A 21,377-nucleotide genomic window follows, 5' to 3' on the forward strand; every position below is an offset into this window, starting at 1 on the left:
GTAGTTTCTCACTTCACAAGTACAAGTTATCAACACCCTGTATGTAAAATAATAACATTAGTGAGTCACATGTGTGCAGCAGTTATGGGTCGGACCGCACCGTCTCTGGTCTGAACTACACTCCGGTGCCAGTGTCACTGCCTCCGTGAGCGCCGTGGTCCTCGTCATTGTGCTGTTTCCCTAACGTAGTTCATACTCAGACATCAAACCTGTCGTGCATTTGGATCTCAGCTGCACACCTGAAGGGTTTGTGACAGCAGCGTGGAGGCCAGTGATGATGTCACGTTGAGCACCAGTTTGTACATTTTACTACAGTGGTCGTTTCTACGCGGCGCTGCGGGATGATGATAACACATCATCACTTTGTGTGACAGGAAACACATCAGAATGTAACGTGTTCACTCAGATCTTATATTTAGATAAAAGCTGGTGAAACATTACCAGCTGATGCCGTCACAAGTTAGCTTATACTATGTTAAAAATCAGAAACTTTGCAAAAAATCTCCAACCTCCAGCGCAGAGCTGATGTAGAAACCTTTGTTGTGTTCAGAATGAGACGTGCTGCAGTTCATCTGTGGGCGAGAGACAAGCAGACAAACAGAGAGAGAGAGAGAGAGATCAGTGTTTCATTGTGATTTCCAGCCTGCGTCTGTGGGACTGCAGGGAAATGAAATGAAAAGGTCGTCCCTGGTCACAAACCCACTAATCCCACCTCAGCTTACTCTGATAAATCACAAAGAAATACAGGCGACCTCAGCGCGCAGGCCAGCGCGCCGACAGTACAGCAGATTAAGTCGAGCGCAGCTCTGTGACCGAAAGGAATCAAATTAAAATCAGAGCGGGAGAACGGAGCTCACAGCAGACTTGGTTCTCATTCCTGGCAGAACAAAAGAGTGTGGACAGGAAATGTTGAGAAATGTCAGACGGTGAGAGTGAATGATAAGTAATGTTTGACCTGGGAGTCTGTTGGATGAAATATGTATGTTCTGTGCTTCAGACAGACTCACCTCGGAGAGAAAAGAGCTGCGGAGCCACTTTTAAAACTCACTTTCTCCTTCGCTGAGTGATGATTTAATTACATCTGATGAATGGGATTGATGCAGTAGTTCAAGAGACTCAAGACCACTAAATATGTCGAACATTGTGTTTTTTATTTGGATATTCGGCGAGTCAAAGTTACAGATTGTGATATCTGATATTATAAGCTTCAGAAGTGTTTCAACTAGAGACGATGCAAATATTCAGATAACAAAAAACAGCCACTTAATGTTCAGTCAGACTGCAGCAGCGGTAATATCCACAGGCTAACATCTTAGCCATGTTGTCACATCATCAGGCCTATAAATGCTTCAGTTCTGATGGCTGCTGGATAGTTTTTTGGTGCATTTTTCCATCTGCACTAATATGCAACATCACAGAAGTGAAGTGATAAAGGGCTGAAGTCAGGGACAGACGTCACTTCCGCCCTCCCGACCTGCAGGGGAGGCTTCAGGATCCTTCTCAGACTCCAGCCGGGTGGATGGTAGCACCGTCCAACCTTCAGTGTTCGCAGTTGTTTGTTTGGTATTTAGGGCTGTGAATCGCAGCTGAGAACAGGTGGCACGAGTTCACCTTCAGCAGAGTCTTAACAACACCAGGTCGTCTGCAAACAAACGGATGTACTCGGGGTCACCTTGCTCAACTCCTTCACTCAACCAAGCTCCTCCTGATTCCCTCCTTCATGAAGCAGCCCGTGTTTGAACTGTTCCAGTTGTGTGTTTTACGAGCTGAAGTCGAGTTCATTTCTCCTGAAAGTAACTGCAGCGCTCTGATGTCGGTCGGGTGAAGACGAGCAGCAGCAGAGTCATGAAGCCGATGATGAGGAGGGAAAATAGGACGAGAAGATGCTGAAACATGACAAACGCTGGAGGGCAGAGGAGGAGGAGAGCAGCCCGTGTGTCTCCAGAGCTGCACCAGGCAGTTTTTAACATGTTGGCGCTGAGTTTTGACATCGTTGGTACACAGAACTGCTGAAGGTGACGTTGGTGAGCAGAGCAGCAGCTTTGTGATACCGAAGATAAAATAATGAGAGAAGAGACGGATCCTGAAGTTGAGTGTGTAGTCACTGTTACAGGAGACGGCGTTCTCTCTCGCTGTAGTCGCTGTTTCACCTCCTGATTTCCCAACAGATTTTCGCCTCAGTCCTCAACACGAAGTCGAATCATGATCAAAGTTTAATGGTTGTCGATATCGACCCAGCAGTCGTGTTTGTCCATGATGAATGAAATGTGTCTGTAATGGTTAAACATTTAACAGTCGTCAGGTTTCTGTGTGGATTCAGTCTGTTTCAGGACAAACTGAGTGAGTCAGAGTTGATTTATCTGTTAGCTGTTCTGATCGTTTAATGGTTTGTTTTTTTAACGGTGGGGATTTTATTGGTTTATGATATTGGCAAAGTAACTGTGGTGTGAGTCCAACACAACTGATCTCAGAACTCACAGTTGGTTTCTAATGAGGCTCACTTCACCGTGATGGATGGGCTGATGGAGCTGCAGACGACGTCTTTGTTGCTGTAATGTAGTTTCAGACAGATGTTTGATTTTTATGAATATGAACTCTTCTGTGGGTTTTTTTTTGTGATTGCACAAAACAAACAAACACTGGAGTTCACTTGTCTTGTGTTCTTTGTCAGAGCTTTGAGCTTAAAGCTAACATCAGCATGCTAACATGCTCGCAGTGCTGGAATGTTCACTCATCTGAGTTTAGCTTGTTAGCATGCTAATATTCAGCTTGTCTTAAACCAAACACCAGAGCTAAACTACAAAGAATGCTCTAGCCTACACGTGTTAGCACGCCATGCTAACTCACTTAGCACCTAGAGAAACAGTAGTTTTTTTAGTGCTTTTACTTCACAAGACCAAATTATCATGTCATCGATATTAGCTAATTACACCATTTCATGGGTTTACAGCAGGAGGCAGTTCTGGATGCTAAAGTTTATGCTAATGTTAGCTGTAAACATTATAAATAAAGCTTGAAAATCTTTGAGGTTTCCTTCATTTGCAGAGATTTGAAGTTGCAGAATTTAAACATTTCAGAAGTGAAAACAGTTGCAAACAGGTTAAGTGCCTGAAGTTATCATCCTGAAGAGTCCGGGGCTAAAGTATGGAGCAACGGTAATATTAAATAGGCTGAATCTAACGGGAAAGGGTTAATTAAATCCTAGAACATGTGAGCAGGAATTCGTGTTCCTTCAGACGACTCAGTGAAAGTGTTTCAGGCAGCCGACACGTTCTGCATGGAGGAAGGTGTAGTGTGCTCGGTGAGTGTGTGGAACAAACAGCATTAAAACAGAAATAAACTCCTATGACGCTCTCCTGCTGGGCATGAAAACAGCTTCTTTTAAATGATCAGAAGCTGGGAGGGATAATTAGATTACAGTATATAAACACAGCGTGTGACGGCGGCGAGCCGAACGTTTGAGGACAGTTTGTTGGCAGTTGAATTTTCTTATAGCGGACGACGACTAAACACTGAATTAATTAAATCATCGAAATCAAAAGTGTGCTTGTGTAGACGTGAGAGGAGAAAGAAGTGCTGTGTGTGTGTGTGTGTGTGTGTGTGTGTGTGTGTGTGTGTGTGTGTGTGTGTGTGGGTCAGTGAGGTCAGCAGAGAGAGAGTGGACTTGATTACCCGTCTCCACTCTTATCTCCGTCCTCCTCTAATGCAGGAAGCGCCTGCTGATTGTTGCCTTAATCAGGACTATCTCCTGTGTGATTAGCTTGGTGCTAAGAAGCCCTTCAGTCTGAACGGAGCCGCGGCCGCTGGACCAAAGGACCTCTCTCAGCGCTTAATTGCATTATCATACTGTACGTTCCCCTGCTGGCCCGACTCACAGGACTCCCCCTGCAGAGAGACTCCCTGCAGGTCCGGCATCAGGAATCAGGAGGTTCCCTCTGTGGTTCTCCTCAGTACCGCTCTGGGCTGACGGATTTGTATTCGTCCTGTTTCTCACATTTTTTTCGTCAGATTCATAAAAATACATCACAAATATAATGCAGGGAAAGAATAACAGCAGTATAAAGTTGTGGGTCAGGTTGGACTGATTATCAGGCTGGCAGAGTATCAAGGCAGATTAGATTTTTTCAGATTACTGCGATATATGTATATTTCTTTGGCCTCAGATTGATTTGACTGGACGGCTGGACGGGATGAGAGGGAGGAGCGATGACCTGCAGCCTCAGAGGTCCGCGGGTCAGATTAGAACCCTGAGCTGCTGCTGTACACGGGTCGCTCCACGGACTGAGCCGGTGCTTCTGCATTTGGGTCTCATTTTTGATTTTAATTAGATTTTTATTTTTTTTAGAGCCAATTTTCAAAATCCACAGTTATTTTTTTTTTTTTTATCTCAGGAGTGAATTGAGTCATGAAATATCTTAGAAAAATAGTAAGAATGGTTCTCTTGGTGGCCGACCGGTCTTTGTTACCAGTCCAGTGATTCTCATCGTGGTGAAAAGATCTGATGCGAACTGACAAAATCAGAATCTGCCTGCGTTCAGATACTGCAGGCTGCGGTACAGCTCACATTCTGTGTACTTTATGGTTTGAAGCACAGCAGCTGACTGAGCCGCTGACTGCAGAGATCATCATTAAACTCCATCCTGGTCGTGCTGCAGTAAATATTTTGGAGCCGCCTTCACTTTGACCTTTAGAAACTTCGGCTCTGAATTCGTTTGCAACTGAACGAAAGTAAATGAGTCCCGGTTTAGCTGCTTCAGAGGATGTTCAGAGCGTCCACTCTCTGTGTTATCCTTTAATTTACAGCCATTAGACCAAGTTATTTGCTGTATCTTTACCCCGGCGCCGCCCACGCAGCCTCTGCGTCCCTCCGGCGCTGTTCTCGGCTCTGATTAGACGACCGGTTGCGGTCCTCCAACGCCTCCCCCTCGTATCACCGGCTGGCCGAGCCTTTTGTTTTTACAGCTACAATTAGAGTCCAGAAGTGTAAGCGTTTTGTGCAGCTCTTGCAGAATCAACAAAAGCTGCCTATTAAACTCCTCTTTAGCGGCGCTGTCCCTCACTTTTATATCCTCGCTGGGTTTATGAGTGTTGGAGGCTGAAAGGCCGACACACCTCCACATCCCACAGCTCAGCCTGGATCTTATTTACTGACTCTTTTCTCTGCTCTTTTGTGCTCTTTCCTCTCTTTCCTTCTAACTAAATCATCCTGTTCTCCTCCTTTCCTCATTTTCTCCAGCGTCTGTGCTGTTTCTTATCTCCTCTAGTCTGCCACCATCTTTTCTATTTTCCTCCTTTCAGCCTCTTCTCTTCAACAAACACTTCCACCTTCTCTCCTCCTCCTCGTGTCTCCTCATACTTTCTTTTTATCCTCACTTTTCCTCCCATCTCAGCACCTTTCATTGCTCTTAACGACGTACAGCGCATACATCAACTTCACTAATTAACTCATAAATCATCTCTATGTAGTGGGAAAGTTTAAGGCTCTGGCAGCGTCGGGGAGTGGAGCTCTGCACACTTTGCTCTGATTTACAGCAGCTCATCACAGTGTTTTCACGACCTTGTATTGTTGCCGTTAACTAAAAGTTTAGTTTTATGAAGCTGTTACAAATGATCAATCTGTCGTTTTCTTCCGGACAGGATAAACTTCAAACAGAGGAAATGACATTTTTAATGCTTTTAAAGAGTCGTTGAGGGCTGAGCTGTCGTTATTTCACCCTCGACTCAACGATATATTCACATAATGAAGGTCTGGACATGAAATATCACATTTCCAGCTGACCGTCCGTCAGCACAGGAGGAGGAGGTGACGACTGAAGTGATTTCTCTCTTAACTGTCACACTCTGCATCACTCTTGTCATTAGATATGAGACATTTAGTCCTGTTGGTGACGTTAAAGGGAGACCAGGGAGACACCAAACACTCTGAGGTTCATCCTTTGAGGACCATGAATATCCAGCCGATGTCATAGCAACTGAAGTGGGTCCGTCTGGGAGCGGAGGAGGATCTGAGGTTTTCTCTGAGTTGTTTCTTGAGCAGCGGTGTGAGGCGACCGTCAGGAGCTGCAGAGGAGAGAGAAGAGCCTCGATGGCAGAACGTCCTGACCGAGCCGGACCGAGCCGGACCGAGCCGGACCTTGTCCTCAGTGTAACCGCAGCGTTCATTATTCAGATCCACGCTCACGTTTCTGCTGCAGCTGACTGACATGTTAAGTTGTTTGTTCCTTGAAACAGCAGTAAAAAGTGAAAGTCATGATTTCTGTTGGTTCTGTTTGAATTCCTCTTTCTGAAACGAGTGCAGACGTTCCTGCTGACGGCAGCGTCACACCGGTGTCCTTCATCTCGGGACAGTTTTATTAAACGTCTGAAGGCTGAATGTGTTTAGACTTTCTCTCTTCACAGTTTTATTTGTGCTCCTGCGTGTCCTCCTTCATCTGAAGGTCACACACAGTCTCTGAACAGACGAGGACAGTCAGTGAAAAGTGTTTCGTTTTGTCTAACCGGGTTTTTCCTTCTTATCATAAATCATGTGGCTGTGATGTGCTGTTTGTCCTTTGTGTGTCTCTTTGTTATTGCACTGAAACTTTTATAAACCTGCTCACAAAGAAACATAAATATCAGAAGAAGTTTATTGAAAAGAACGACGATGTGTTTGTGACTGAAGGTGAAGTTCAGTTTGTACATTTCACATGAATTCACTTCACTCGTACACAAGTTTTTTCAGTCGGTGGAAAACAGATCAGAGCAAAAATATATTTGACATGGCAGATAAAAAAAAATCCACTAATAAATTATAATGCATAAAAATGTCTCAGATGTCTCTCAGTGATTTTCTTAGCTCTGGTTTACATCACTGTTTCCAGGCAGACTGCAGTTATGTCGCTTTATACAAACCTGTTTATTTTGGATCGGGCAGCGACTATTCTTATTTTCATTATTGATTAATCTGTCGATCATTTTCAGATGTCTTGTTCTGGACACAACCCACAGATATTCACATCACTGTCACCCACAAAGTATTCACAAAAGCTGAAATCAGACAATTATGTTTTTTATGTGATGGACTGATCAAAATGGTCAGCCGCTGATTTAATAGTTGACAACAAATTGATGAATCTACCGATCGCTGCAGCTCTGTTATGCTGTGAATTGTCTGATTAATGTTCAGTTTATAACGTCACAGTTTGATGGATTCATCATTAATCTTGAACGTTTGTCAGTTTTGCTCCTCCTCAGCTGCCGTAGTCTCGACTGAAGCGTAAAACGACTTGTTGACTCGAGATGGATTCAGCTCAAGTTTCCTTCTTGCTGCTGGAAACTCGCCGTGCTGTTTTTCTGCCGCTCGTGTTTCCTTCAGGCTTCTGTCTAATTAAAGTGGGATTAATGAATCACATTGTAAAACAAAGGCAGACCTGCGGCTCTAATCAGGCTCAGCACACAGAGGGAGGCGAGCCGAGACACACGGACGCTTCACAAAGCTGCTGCAGCTTGTTCTGGATGTTTACATGTTGCAAATGTGACACTTATTGATTCTCCTGTTCAGTTCAGTTCAGCTGGGCCTCATTAGACTGAAACTGTTGAGGATGATTTGATCTCATCGCAGCCTGAAGCTGAAGCGTCTGTGCATCATTACACTGCACATCATGGACGTTAGATCAGATTCCATCTCTGGGTGGGAAAAAGAAAAACTAAATAAAAGAGACAAGTGATGCAATTTGAAGAACTGTGTTTGATTTAAACCATTAGGAGCAACATGATGGTCAGAACAAACGTCAGCTCTGTTTGGTTTTGCAGAGCCACAGATGCGTTCTTCACCTCTCTGTCTGAGGTTAGAAAAACAACACGGATCAGGTTGAAATACCTGTTGTTGTTCTCCAAGATTGCAGATGAAGATGATGATGAGACTTCCTGTCACAAACAGCCACAAAAACACATACAGATGTCTGCAGGTCTGCCTGAAACAACACAGCCAGTGTTGGTGCCAGAAGAGACGCCTGCAAATGTTCAGGTGTCTTCAAAATATCCACCTGTGTGTCTCAAACTGTGGTCAATATTAACGGGATCGTCATCCGTGTCGATGTGGTCGCCTGCCGGTGACGAGCTGCCGAGATGTTTCTGGAGTCGGGTTGAATCACTGCACGAACCAGAGATTTAAACACTCAATCAGAAATATCAGATTTTGAATTTTGTATGAAATGTACAAACGTAGATCTTCTGCATGTACATCAGCACTGAGCTGCTGTCATTCTGATCATACATCATGACTGGGTTTACTGTTCTTAACAACCGCCTGTCTTCTTCTGTTCGTCCCTGCAGATGAAAGGATGCTGCAGCGGCCTGACGAGGGACTGAGCCCCACCTGAACCCCCTCCCCCTCCTCTCCCCTCCCCCGACCCTCAGAGCCCTCAGCGTCTCCATCCCATCATGAACCTGCTGTGTCGCGGGCGCCTAAAGCTGCTGGTGGCGTCTCTAACCGCCGTCGTCCTGCTGACCTGGCTCTACCTGCTGGCTGGAAACCTGGAGAGTGAGTACGAGTCCAAATCAAGCTCTCATCGTCCAGTCCCACTGTGTGATTATCATGGAGACTCGGAGATTTGAAAAGCCAAACGCTGATTTATAATAAGAGAGTGGAGCTGTGGTTCTGGTCAGAGGGACGCACTGATCCAGCCAGCGAGAACAGAAAACATCAATTATCAGACGGTTTTCCCTTCGATCCGACTATTAAGTGAATTTTTGTAACATATGGAGCTTATTTTCTGTTCAGTTGGATTTTATATTCTGACATCACAGAGAGCCGCCGCGGCCGCAGTCAGCACTTTGGTTTGGAGTCGAGGTCAGTTCAGAGAGGCTTCTCTCCACGAGGCCGCCATGATGTTTCCTGGAAGAGCTTTTATAACACGTACTCACACTCACGTCCTCACACAGGCCATCAGAGAGTCACACAGACCCGAGATCACACTGAATCTACCACGACTGCACCGAGTCGTCTGACGAGAACCTCCTCCTGATCTATTAACTCGTTCAGCCAGAATCAAACCTCAGCGCCGGTGTTTTCAGCACCATCTGGGCTCACTTCTATCAGACTAATATCACAATCCAATGAATACACTCCAGATAAATCCTGCTCAGCTCTGTGTGACAGAGCATCTGTTTTCTGAGTAAATGCCTTCACTGTTAACAGGTTTGTCATCAGGATACAGGATGTGATTACAGCTCTCTGGGCTCTGCTAGGATCAGTGCATTTAGTGGAAATGTTTCTGTCGGGGCTTCCCAGTGCAGAATTACTAGGTGTATTATCTTTGAGCATTTGTGGTTAGAAGTTGAGTCATTTTTCCAGTGAAACTGTGGAACATCTTCTGATTCCAGCTTCTCAAATGTGAACGTGCTGCTTTTCTCTGTTGTCCATGACAGAAACTGTTGGTTGGACAAGAGAAGTGGATTTGAAGTGAATTTGTGATCAGCAGTTTTCACTTTTTTTATTTTTACATTTTATAGACCAAACATTTAAATGATTAACTGTGAAAATAATCAGCAGATTAAACAAAAACATAAATGATTGTTAGCTGCTGATAAGATCCATTAAATAGAACAGCAGCCGACCGCCACGTCGGTCTGTTTGTCAGATGTTTTGTGACGTATCAGTAAATGTATCAGCAGCCAGGTAGAACGTTTTGGACACAGCCAGTATTTAACTCAAGCTAAAATTTGAATGACGTGGTGTTGCAAAAGCCTATCAGTGTTGGCATTCACACCGATGTCTGGACGTTCATGATCATCAGTGGAGGAGATGATAATAATCTCTATGACTGAACATCTTCTGCTACTGACACAGGACGAATGAGGATCTGTCCTGCAGGGACGTGAGCGAGACAGTCAGGCTGCCTGGGAACTTTCGGAAATATATCTCAGCTCTGATCGATCCGAACTCCATCCAGGGAACAAGCATTTGAGAAGTTGTCAGCTCGTCGTCTGACCTACAGACCTGACGATCAGTGAATTCAGACTTTTCACAAGGCGACATTATGATGTTGGCGATTCTGTGTCGTTCTGAACCGGTTAGTGCGTCAGACCACAGAGAAACCTCTTTGTTTTCTGGTCTGTTGCTGGTGTTGGGTGTGAACACGGCAGCAGGTACACACTCTGGTGTTTGGATTATTTTGCCCTTGTTGCTGATCTGAGTGCAGCGGAGGATCGATCTATATGGTTGCAGTCCTGATTCACTTCTATGCAGATGATGACGTGTTGTACGATGTAGCTGTAAGTAAGAACGCTGTGACGGATCCAACAGAAACACTGTCAGTACGTTTACAGAACATTTTGTAGCATGTGATGAACTTCATGGACGTTTGTTGCACTTAGATTGCAGTTCACTTCTTTGACCACTTTAAAACTTCTCGTCCATGTTGATTTGAATGTTTTTACCTTGAAGGTGTCGCGGTCTGTTGTAACACCGGTGCTCTCCTACAGAATCAGGAGAAGCTGACTGTAAACTGACATATCAGCGGAGGAGCAGGTTGTAACCACAGTCAGCTCACAGAACCAGGAGGCTCGGATCAGTCACGGCGCAGTGTTTGAAAGGGATTTCTTACATTTCTGAGAAACAGAATATATTCAGCATATTCACGAGCGTGGACCTGTTGACATTATTGATTAAGCAGCAGTGACTGAGCAACATTATGGCGTTTCAGTGCATTTGTGTTTTATTAATGAATGTCTCTCCTGATCCATGTGCACCCTGTGGTGTTATTATTGATTTTAATAGTGATGGAGAAGGTTGACGAGCAACAAGGGCCCCACACACACACACACACACACACACACACACACACACACACACACACACACACACACACACACACACACACACACATTTGGAGGTTGGCGGTGTATCTTGGAGAGCCGTCCTCTTCCATGTTGTCCATCCTTTCTCTCAGGAACATGGACGACTGCTGACTGTCTTCGTGCTGTGTGTCTGTGATGGACGGAGCTTTTAGAGACTATTTGTGCTTCTGCATGGCAACACAGCGCTTCAGAAATAACCAGCAGCCTTTTTGTTACTCTATCTGCCGTCTCAGGTTCAGCTTCGTTTCTCCTCCTTGCCTTTTCTCTTCCTTCCTCTCAAATTCAGTGTCTGAAAAGCATGTTTGTGAGGTTTATAATCTGAGTATAATTATCCAGGATGTAAATAAATCTGGGTGATCTGAGGAGTTTAGGTGGTGAAGGTGCTCATGTCCCTTTTCCAAACTTCACATGACCTCAGTGACGAGCAGATCCACTGGACTCCTTCAGCTAACCACAGAGTGATGCAGCAAACTGGATGACAGTATGAACTGGATGAAGTACTTTACATGACTCAAAAAAGAACCGTTGTTAATACAAAGGTATTGATCAGGAGTCAGCTGGAAATAAATAAAAAGAATACTTGTGGGATTTTCGTCCTGTTGTATCCAGAATGGCACAGTGACTCCTGCATACTGTCACAGCCCTTATTTTATAAAGAAAATAGAGAAACTGATGGAATATACACGTCTGCCTTCAGTCGAGAGGATATTTCAAACCTGATAAAGGCGACAGTTTAGATGGACTGTGATTTAATAGATCCCCACCAACAGTATCATTAGACGCAGCGGTGCAAGGTAGCAGAGTGCATTAACTCAGGCGCTGTGCTGAAGTGCAACTCTGGGGTGTTTGTAGTGTACATATGTTAATGTTGGAAAGGAAATATTACACTTGTGTCCTCCAGTATTTATCTGACACGAGTGTTACAGGAAGTTAAACCACCGAGCAGTTTATGGAAGGCACAGAAACATCGGACCTGTACAGAGAGGATGATCCTTCCTTCCTTCCTTCCTTCCTTCCTTCCCTCCTTCCTTCCTTCCTTCCTTCCTCGCCTGTCACTCTCATCTCCTCTCTCCTTCAGATTAGGGTGTGAGCATTCCCAGCATGCCTCACTTCAGCTGTGGGCCAGCTGCTGCTCCAACAGCATAAGAGAGGGAACGGAGGAGGAGGAGGAGGGAAGGGACAGACCGGCAGTCAGGGAATTTAGAAAATATGATGAAAGATGTGAATATGAATGAAAAGAATGAACTTTCTCTTTCGTCTGTGTGCTCAGAGCCATTAAACAGCACGCCGTTACCTTTGACGTCCCTCTAACATACATGCATAATTTACTGTGAGTCCACTTCAGTTCAGCTTTAAATTAGGCGTCAGAAATTACTCAGTAAAAGACAAAGTGATTTATTCAAATGTATTCAAAGCAAATGGATCTCTGCCAGCGCTCATATTTTCACTTCTATTAAGTAACAAGCTGACACACACACACACACACACACACACACACACACACACACACACACACACACACACACAGCGGCAGCGTTCACACCACCAGAGCGAGGGATGGAGGGAGGTGGAGAAAGAAGAAGTGTGATGAGCCAATTTTCAAGTGTAAGACTGGTGAAAACATGTTGCTCACATATTGTCTGCATGTTTTTACCATTAAGTCTGAAAACGTGACCACAGTGAGTGTCACCGCTGGAGGTCTGTGAAGTGATGATTAGAAGCTGGAGCTCAGAGTTTCACCTTCTGTCGCCTGCCAGCAGGAAGCGGAGCCTGTCGGCAGGCGCCATCATCAATATACCAAAATATAACTCTTAATATTCATGTTGCTTTCCATGAAACATGTGCTTTTCTTCTTGTTGTTCGAAGCTTCACCCTCTACCTCAGAGCAGGCCTGATGCTTACGCTTGATTTATTTTATTACCATTTTAAGGTCAGCACATTTCAGTGGCACGATAGAATGGCACTCAGTGGATCACGTTCCTCCGCCCAGGACCAACAGTCCCATTTAATTCAATCAGGTCTCCTCCAGTGTCAGTCTGAGTAGTATCAGTCTGAATTCTAAACCACCACTCCCGGTTCTGAAGGTTCTGTGGGGGGTCAACTTGTCTTCATCACAGCCGGTCTGACACTCCCACTGTCCTCCTCCACAGATGGACGCTCCCTCCTCCTGGCTCCCTGTCTGGCCGACACACCGGCGGCCCGAGTCCTGGAGCGAGCCGTGCTCGAGTCCCGGGTTCGAGAGGTGGAGGAAGAGAACCGGCAGATCCGGTTGCAGCTCAGCCAATCGCAAGGCACCGCCGCCCAGCCTCCGGACGGTAACTATGGCAACCAGCAGTGGGGAGCCTCCGCGGACACGGGACCGGAGGACGGAGACAACACGGCGGAGGAGAAGAACAACCACACCGAGTGTCCCCGATCGCCCACCGTCCAGAAGTGTGAGGTGAGGAAACACACTGCAGCACCACCTTTACTGCTGCACCACCTTTACTGCTGCACCACCTTTACTGCAGCACCACCTTTACTGCTGCACCACCTTCACTGCTGCACCACCTTTACTGCTGCACCACCTTTACTGCTGCACCACCTGTACTGCTGCACCACCTTCACTGCAGCACCACCTGTACTGCTGCACCACCTGTACTGCTGCACCACCTTTACTGCTGCACCACCTTCACTGCTGCACCACCTGTACTGCTGCACCACCTGTACTGCTGCACCATCTTCACTGCAAAATCACCTTTACTGCTGCACCATCTTCACTGCAGCACCACCTTTACTGCAGCACCACATCTTCACTGCAGCACCACCTTTACTGCAGCACCACACCTTTACTGCAGCACCACACAGCTTTACTGCAGCACCACACCTTTACTGCAGCACCACACAGCTTTACTGCAGCTCCACACCTTTACTGCTGCACCACCTTCACTGCAGCACCACCTTCACTGCTGCACCACCCTCACTGCTGCACCACCTGTACTGCTGCACCACCTGTACTGCTGCACCATCTTCACTGCAAAATCACCTTTACTGCTGCACCACCTTTACTGCAGCTCCACACCTTTACTGCAGCTCCACACCTTTACTGCAGCACCACACCTTTACTGCAGCTCCACACAGCTTTACTGCAGCTCCACACCTTTACTGCAGCACCACACAGCTTTACTGCAGCTCCACACCTTTACTGCAGCTCCACACAGCTTTACTGCAGCTCCACACCTTTACTGCAGCACCACACCTTTACTGCAGCACCACACAGCTTTACTGCAGCTCCACACAGCTTTACTACAGCTCCACACCTTTACTGCAGCACCACACCTTTACTGCAGCACCACACAGCTTTACTGCAGCTCCACACCTTTACTGCAGCTCCACACAGCTTTACTGCAGCTCCACACAGCTTTACTGCAGCTCCACACCTTTACTGCAGCACCACTCACCTTTACTGTATCACAGCAGTTCATACAGGCAGATCTAAGATGGCGGCAGCAGGAAGCTGACGGGGGCTGAGATTTGAGGGAACACACACTCTGCTCTTTGATGTGACTTCCAACCTTTGAGCTCCAACTTTTCAAAGACTCGTCCTGCTGAAAAGTGTGTGACGTGAAATCGTACATATCTGAGAAGCTAAATGTGAAATTTCACATCAGAGTCGGGTGTGATGTCCTGGATTATGTGGCGCTGTCGGGGCAAGCTGCTTTTATCTCCAGAAGATGTTGGGAAGCTAAAAGGAGGGGCTTCAGTTATTTAAAAAAAAGGGTCAAATTCACAAATAAGGTGTTTCAGACTGATAGCTGGGGCTGCATGTTGTCATTGCAAAAAAAAAAGCAGGAGTCAGATCTACAGAGAGACGGACGCTGTGAACTCATGATGAAAGTTGTCTGCACCCACAGTGTGGAAGTGCAGGCGGCTGTCTGAAAGCCGCTGACTCCTCCTGTCTTCTGTCTCCGCAGCTGATCCATGTAGCGTGCGTTTGTGCCGGTCACAACGCCAGCAGAGACGTGGTCACGCTGGTCAAGTCCGTCCTCTTTCACAGGTGAGTCGCTTCATCCACTACAGGAAAAGGTTTCACGCTGAATTCTCATTCCAGCGACCTTTCCTTGACCCCTCCCACCTCTCTGTTCGTCCCTGAGGCTGAAACTTGTTTGGGCTCCACTTCAGCTTTTATTTTCCTCTCTGAGGCAGAAGTCATAACCTCGATTTGTACGAGCTGTAAATGCTTGAACGGTGGAGGAGAGAGAAAGAAAGAGCGGTTTAAGTAATCTTTTAATGTAGCGCCCGAATGAAAGGAAACACCTTCAACCCTGTTATCAAAGTATCACCTCCCTCTGATTCTGAAAGTAAATGACAATTTTTATTTTTTACTGATTTCCTATTTATGACTATTTGTATGTTTTTAACCTTCACGACTGAGATGTTGAGAAGGTTTCAGGCTTGTGTTGCTGTTTGCAGATTTCTCCTGACCTCAGTCAGCTCGTGTCTCTCGGGTTTGTCGCTTTTTAAAGATGCTTTTAAAGACTTAAAGTTCAGTTTAGTTATTTTTACCTGACCTCAGCCTTTCTGACGTGCTGCTGGTTCGAGAACAAACTGAATTATAGTTCACTGTATTTGCTGAGTGCTTCCTCCTGTGGACCTGTTTTTACGATATTTTTATCTTATAAATTGCTTTTAGCTCCGTGCGCTCCATGTCCGTGTGTGTGTACGTTGGTTTAGCTTTTGTTTCAGCCTTGAACATTTTGACAGAAAAATATTCACCTCAGTGAACACAACACAGTGTTCATGTGAATATTACTCATCAGGACAAAAAGGGGAATGATGAGCCTGAACACAGTTTATATGTTGTGTTTTAAACCTTCATTTGGCTCCTTTGTGTAAATGTTTTAACTGCCACCAAGTGAGAGCTCGATCACACACACACAGACACACACACACACACAGACACACACACACACACACACACACACACACACACACACACTCACATTCATCCTGTGTTGTCGTCTGCAGAGGAGACGTGACTGTTGTAAACGCTTCGTGCTCTCAGTTGTGGCTTGACTTCGTCAGTCGAGGTTCACCAGAGTTGAGCTCAACATTTGATTTGCTCCGTCACTCACATAGATAAGAGGTGAACAGGAGGTGAACAGTGTGTGTGTGACCTGAGCTCTTTTCTGAATGAATGTGTTTCATTAGAAATCAGACACAGAAAACACCAACAATCAGAAAAATGCTAAATATTGGAGCCAGTAATCATCCAGGCTGATCATCAGTCCATACCTACCACATGCTCAGGATGTTGGTGAAGTAATATTATTTAAAAATTCCTTCTATGATAAAACTTTTTCTTAAAAAAAATCATCATAAATATTTGAAAGAAGCAGGTCAGGCGTGATGTGCGGGGGAATATATTCCTGCTGTCTCCCCTGGAGGCTGTGATCAGGCTCAACCCTGCTCAGATTTTTAAATGAGCCAAATTTTATGCTTAGGCATTAGAAAAGTTAAGATGGTATTAACTGCACTGATGCTTCAGACCAGACCGTCCTGAACCTGCTCAGATCTTCAAACCTTCTCCCTCCTCATCCTGACGGCTCTCTGTTTCCTGTTCTCAGGAGAAATCCTCTTCACTTTCATTTCATCACCGACACAGTAGCCAATCGCATCCTGAGTTCACTGTTCCAGTCCTGGATGGTCCCGTCTGTGCAAGTCAGCTTCTACGATGCAGATGAACTCAAGGTGAGAGGACACGCACACACACACACACACACACACACACACACACACACACACACACACACACACACACACACACACACACACACACACACACACACACACACACACACACACACACACACACACACACCTGGTCTCACACACACCGTGTCTCTCTGTTGGGACAAGGTGAGCCAAAGTCAAACAGCACGTTTAACATATCAAAGGAGGATCTCTGTGCACCGAAGCTGCAGCAGGCTGTGAGGATACGAGTCGAGTTAAATGTATTTATAAATCTTCTCTCACAGAAGAGATTCACCTCGGAGCATCAAAGACGGAGAGACATCAATACGAAACCTGCACAGTTCAGACACATGGTGAATTTAAAGCAGGAGGTCACAGTGCGTCTTCGTGTGCCTGTCAGATGTCACATTAACAGATCAGACGACTGTTTAAGCTGCCGAGTGTTAACTGGATGTTACATCCAGATGTGATGGAGGGTCAATCTGCAGCTTAGCCTCCATTTACACTGACAGCGAATCTCAAGACAGGAGGTCCAAGGTCACGTCGGAGTTAGATGCGTCAACATTCAGCTAATTAACATCTCTGTCTCTTATTTCTTTTATTGTGTCCACACACATTTGTGTTAATATGCTGGGACACAATATTAGAAACAGTGTTCAGTGGATAATATTAGTTCACAACATTATTTATGAATTACAGGTTTTATATTTGCTGCTCTTTTCCTGAGATTGATTGAGAAAATGCAACATTTTCCAAAAGTTTCAGCTCCATGAATGTGAAAGTACGCTGGATTTGTTTGACTTCCATGATGATGAATTAAATATCTTTGGGTTTCTGATTTTGGTCAGACCACAGATTTAATAAATAAATTAATAAATCTAAGGATTAGTTCAATTTATGCAGTTTCTCCACCAGCACTTTTGGCCCCGCGAGTCAAACCGAGCTGCGCCGATTTGCTTTTCCATCTCCAGTTGTACTGAGTTGAGCCAAGCTGCCCGGCGATGGACCGGCTCTGGAACAGGTCGGGCTGCAGCCAACCAGTACCAAGCACCTGCTGCCCCTCAGATCAATACTGATCCTGTCTGTGCAGGAAACCTGAGAGAAACCTGAGAGAAACCTGAGAGAAACCTGAGAGAAACCTGAGAGAAGGAGGTTTTTAAAGTCTGTGTTCACAATAAAAGAGTTTAGGTGAATAACAGAGGGCTTTAATTGTGAAGAAGTTACAGGAAATGAAACGTGTCTGTAACTGAGTCAGTGGATCCACTTTGTTAGTTGTGATCCTTCAACAGTACTGAAGGGATCGAAACATGTGCGTCATTGGTTTAAGACTCACCTGCAAGCAGGTGTGATTGAAATACAAAACCCAGACCGCCATTAGTTGCAGCCCTAATGTGCCAGTTGTCTTACAGTGTATATCTCATAGTGCTCAACCCTTCACACTGTTGACTGAGGGTGACGCCCGCCTCATCTTAGAGCAGACTGCCGTGACGTCTCCACAGCCAACCTGTGACGACCGCCTTCTCTCCATCAAACACGTGTGCTGTGAGACTCACCTACAGTGTGTTTGACATCCTGACCACATGAGACTCTGTCTCAGTGATCTCAGTGGTACGTTGTGCTCCGTACATTAAAACGGTGACATTCACTGAAAAGCAACAATCTGCTGGAGCTGCTTAAACACTTCTCCCTCCAAGGCGAGTGACACTTCAGCATCATTTATTTTAACATCAAGTTGATGAATGAGCTCTCAGAGTGACGGGAATGTGAGGAACGAGCGTGTGTGTGTGTGTGTGTGTGTGTGTGTGTGTGTGTGTGTGTGTGTGTGTGTGTGTGTGTGTGTGTGTGTGTGTGTCTCCAACCTGCATCCCCCTCCGTCACATCATCACATTCTCCTCCCTCGCAGTGTTTGTGCTGAACAATGAGTCCTTTGTGCCGTCAGATGCTTCGACCTGCAGCCTCTCTGCTCAGCTTTCATCAACTCACATTAAACTGGAGGAAAAGCAGACGAGACTCTAAGCCGATTATATTCGCACATGACGCACTTATGCAGATCCAATTACTCTGAATCAAGAGAATTAATTAAAAGACACTATTTGCAGATCCTGGAAGAAAAGAACACATTGAGCTTTCGCCAAAATGTGATGAATGTTGCTTTGTGTTCACCTCCGAACAGAATGCTGCTCACACAGGACGTCAGTCACCGTGTCCACGTTTCACCCGTTTGTGGAAACCTAAACATTTGTTGTTTCCTTCTGTGTCGTTTCAGTCCGAGGTGTCGTGGATACCCAACAAACACTACTCAGGTATTTACGGCTTGATGAAGCTGACGCTAACCAAAGCTTTGCCCTCAGACCTGTCAAAGGTCATCGTCCTGGACACGGACATCACCTTCGCCACCGACATCGCTGAGCTGTGGGGCATTTTTAGGAAGTTCACCGGTGAGAAATCTTTGAATTTTATTCCCCTCTGTAAAAAGATGTTGAGGCTTCACAGGTGTCGCATTCATGAACACAAAGGTGGCGATCATTTACAGCGATGATGCTGCTGTTGCACCACCCGAACACCAGCCACCATCAGAGTTAAAGCACAAAAACATGATTACAGGAAAATGATGCTGATCTACAAATGAAGAACTTCATTGTCGTTCAAATACGCACAAGTGTTATGAGTCAGAGGAGAGACCGTCCAAAACCTCCGACCACAGAATAAATAATATTTCTTCTGTTCTACTGTTCTACTACAGTTTCACACCATATTAGAGGATTATTTTATTTCCATCACCTCGAAGCTGTTGTTGTCTAACATGCCCACAAACTAAACCATCAGCTCATCTGTTAATCATCCCTGCTGCTGTCAGACTGAACTACGAGTACGAGATAAGATGAGATTTAATTGATCCCACCGCAGGAAAACTTGTTTGTTCAAGAGTCAGAATCACAGGGAGAGAAATGAAGCAGGAGGGTAAAAAACAAAATGTAAGATAAGATCAGAGCAAAGATGTTACATACAGACAGAAATTGATTTTTTGACCCGCGATTGTGAATCAAACGTTACATCTCACTAAAAGTATAAACATTAATTTGGACATGATCACCACAGTATAAATGTAAATATGAGGATATACTGTTCATACATATGCTAAATAAAATAAATGTGTAACTAGTGAATATATAAAATAGTTGAGTGTAGTTATCGTTCATACACAAGCATGAATAATGTATACTGTGTTGATTTATGTATATGGTGCTTTGCACGTTTATTAATGTTTGAGGTGTGTGCAGACAAACAGGTGATCGGCCTGGTGGAGAACCAGAGCGACTGGTACCTGGGGAACCTGTGGAAGAACCACAAACCCTGGCCTGCGCTGGGACGAGGCTTCAACACAGGTAACGGCCGGTTTTCTGGCAACTTTAAGACGCAGGATGTGACGTGAGCCAGGTTACAGCGGTGGAGCTGGAAGTCATCTGTGAGTTATTTCCTCTTCTCTCTCTCTCACAGGCGTCATTCTTCTTTACTTGGAGCGACTGCGGCGGATTGGCTGGGAGCAGATGTGGCGGCTGACGGCAGAGAGGGAGCTAATGAGCATGCTCAGTACGTCGCTGGCTGATCAGGTGTGTGACGTCGCCAGCACACTGAAATATGTTTTGGGGGTTTTTTTGGGACCTTTGATGGCACAAGATGAAAGATCAGAGGTCACCAAACAGTTAGATCTTCTATGGATCAGTTAGTCAGTCAGCAGTTTCTGATGACCGGACTGGTTTTGGGTTATTTGTTTCGATCATGTAGCTGAGAATGGTGTATGAAAATATAGATTGTTTAATATTCCTGTAGTGCATTTACTGCACAGTAAACCAATGCAGACTTTGATAATATAGAAAAAGATGACAGGGACAATTTAATCAGTGACAGTGAGTTCAACACAAGCAGTCCTCTGCAGCTTTGAAAAGCCCAGCTAGAGATTATTTTACCAAAATATGAGATCAGTAACTGAGAGATAAACATGAGAAGACTCCCACACAGACAACACAGTACAGTCGCTAAGAGACACACTAGTTGTTCAGATACAATTCTTTTTTTACTTTGGGTATCAGCCTATTGAACATATGCTTATTACTGTTTTTGTTCAAACAGCTGTATGAATAACCTTTTATGTTCACAGTTCACCTGTTGCTGTTTGTGGATAATTGTGCATCAGACATCTGTAATTAAATGAAGGTCGCTGAGCAGAAGGAAGTTACAGATTATTGGTACATAGACTTGTTTATTCAGCAATACAGATTCCAGCATTTTTGGGAGTATCAGACGAATTCAGTATATGGAATTATATTGTTGAACCTCAAAATCAGAAATCTGCCATAAAGAGTTTTACAGCCGACAACACGTCGATCAGAGGACACTCGAGCTTCATTCACTGACAGAAAACTTCCATGGCTGGTTTAAAAAACAACCAGAGAGAAGCCCAGCACAGATCAATGTCAGATCAATGTCAGATCAATGTCAGATCAATGTCAGATCAATCAGTGAGCTGACTGACATCAGGGTTTGCTGCCCAGTCCTGCTCCACTGTTACACAACAAGAATTATTCTCTTGGCTTCATCATTCGTATTAGTTTATTTACAGTCACACATCTTGTATTACCAGCGTGCTTGTTGAGCTTCGATCAGAGACCCTGACTGTGTTTTAAAGAACACAAAGCGTCCTGTGCGCCGGGAGCCGCCTTTGTTTCGTCCTACAGGCTGTAAAATCAAAGCTGAGGTTGCCAGGGAACCGGCTCAGAGATAATACGCCTCCCGCCTGATGCCTT

The 21,377-nt window shown here is 45.2% G+C and overlaps 1 protein-coding gene across 5 annotated transcripts in view; it reads left to right on the forward strand.

Moving 5' to 3' along the window:
* Nucleotides 1-21,377, forward strand: part of large2 (LARGE xylosyl- and glucuronyltransferase 2) — a 72,147-nt gene that overhangs the window by 41,642 nt on the left and 9,128 nt on the right. For 4 of the 5 annotated variants that reach the window (XM_037095654.1, XM_037095652.1, XM_037095656.1 and 1 more), the window contains 7 exons: nucleotides 8,314-8,521; nucleotides 12,990-13,279; nucleotides 14,793-14,875; nucleotides 16,446-16,569; nucleotides 18,839-19,010; nucleotides 19,854-19,958; nucleotides 20,071-20,183. In XM_037095654.1, the coding sequence (XP_036951549.1) occupies nucleotides 8,422-8,521; nucleotides 12,990-13,279; nucleotides 14,793-14,875; nucleotides 16,446-16,569; nucleotides 18,839-19,010; nucleotides 19,854-19,958; nucleotides 20,071-20,183 (987 nt within the window). In that variant the 5' untranslated portion in view covers nucleotides 8,314-8,421. Of the gene's footprint in view, nucleotides 1-8,313; nucleotides 8,522-12,989; nucleotides 13,280-14,241; nucleotides 14,434-14,792; nucleotides 14,876-16,445; nucleotides 16,570-18,838; nucleotides 19,011-19,853; nucleotides 19,959-20,070; nucleotides 20,184-21,377 lie in introns of those variants that run through there. The other variant, XM_037095657.1, reaches the window with a different exon arrangement.

Source organism: Acanthopagrus latus, chromosome 4 (assembly GCF_904848185.1).
Source record: "Acanthopagrus latus isolate v.2019 chromosome 4, fAcaLat1.1, whole genome shotgun sequence".
NCBI classification, from domain to species: Eukaryota; Metazoa; Chordata; class Actinopteri; order Spariformes; family Sparidae; genus Acanthopagrus; species Acanthopagrus latus.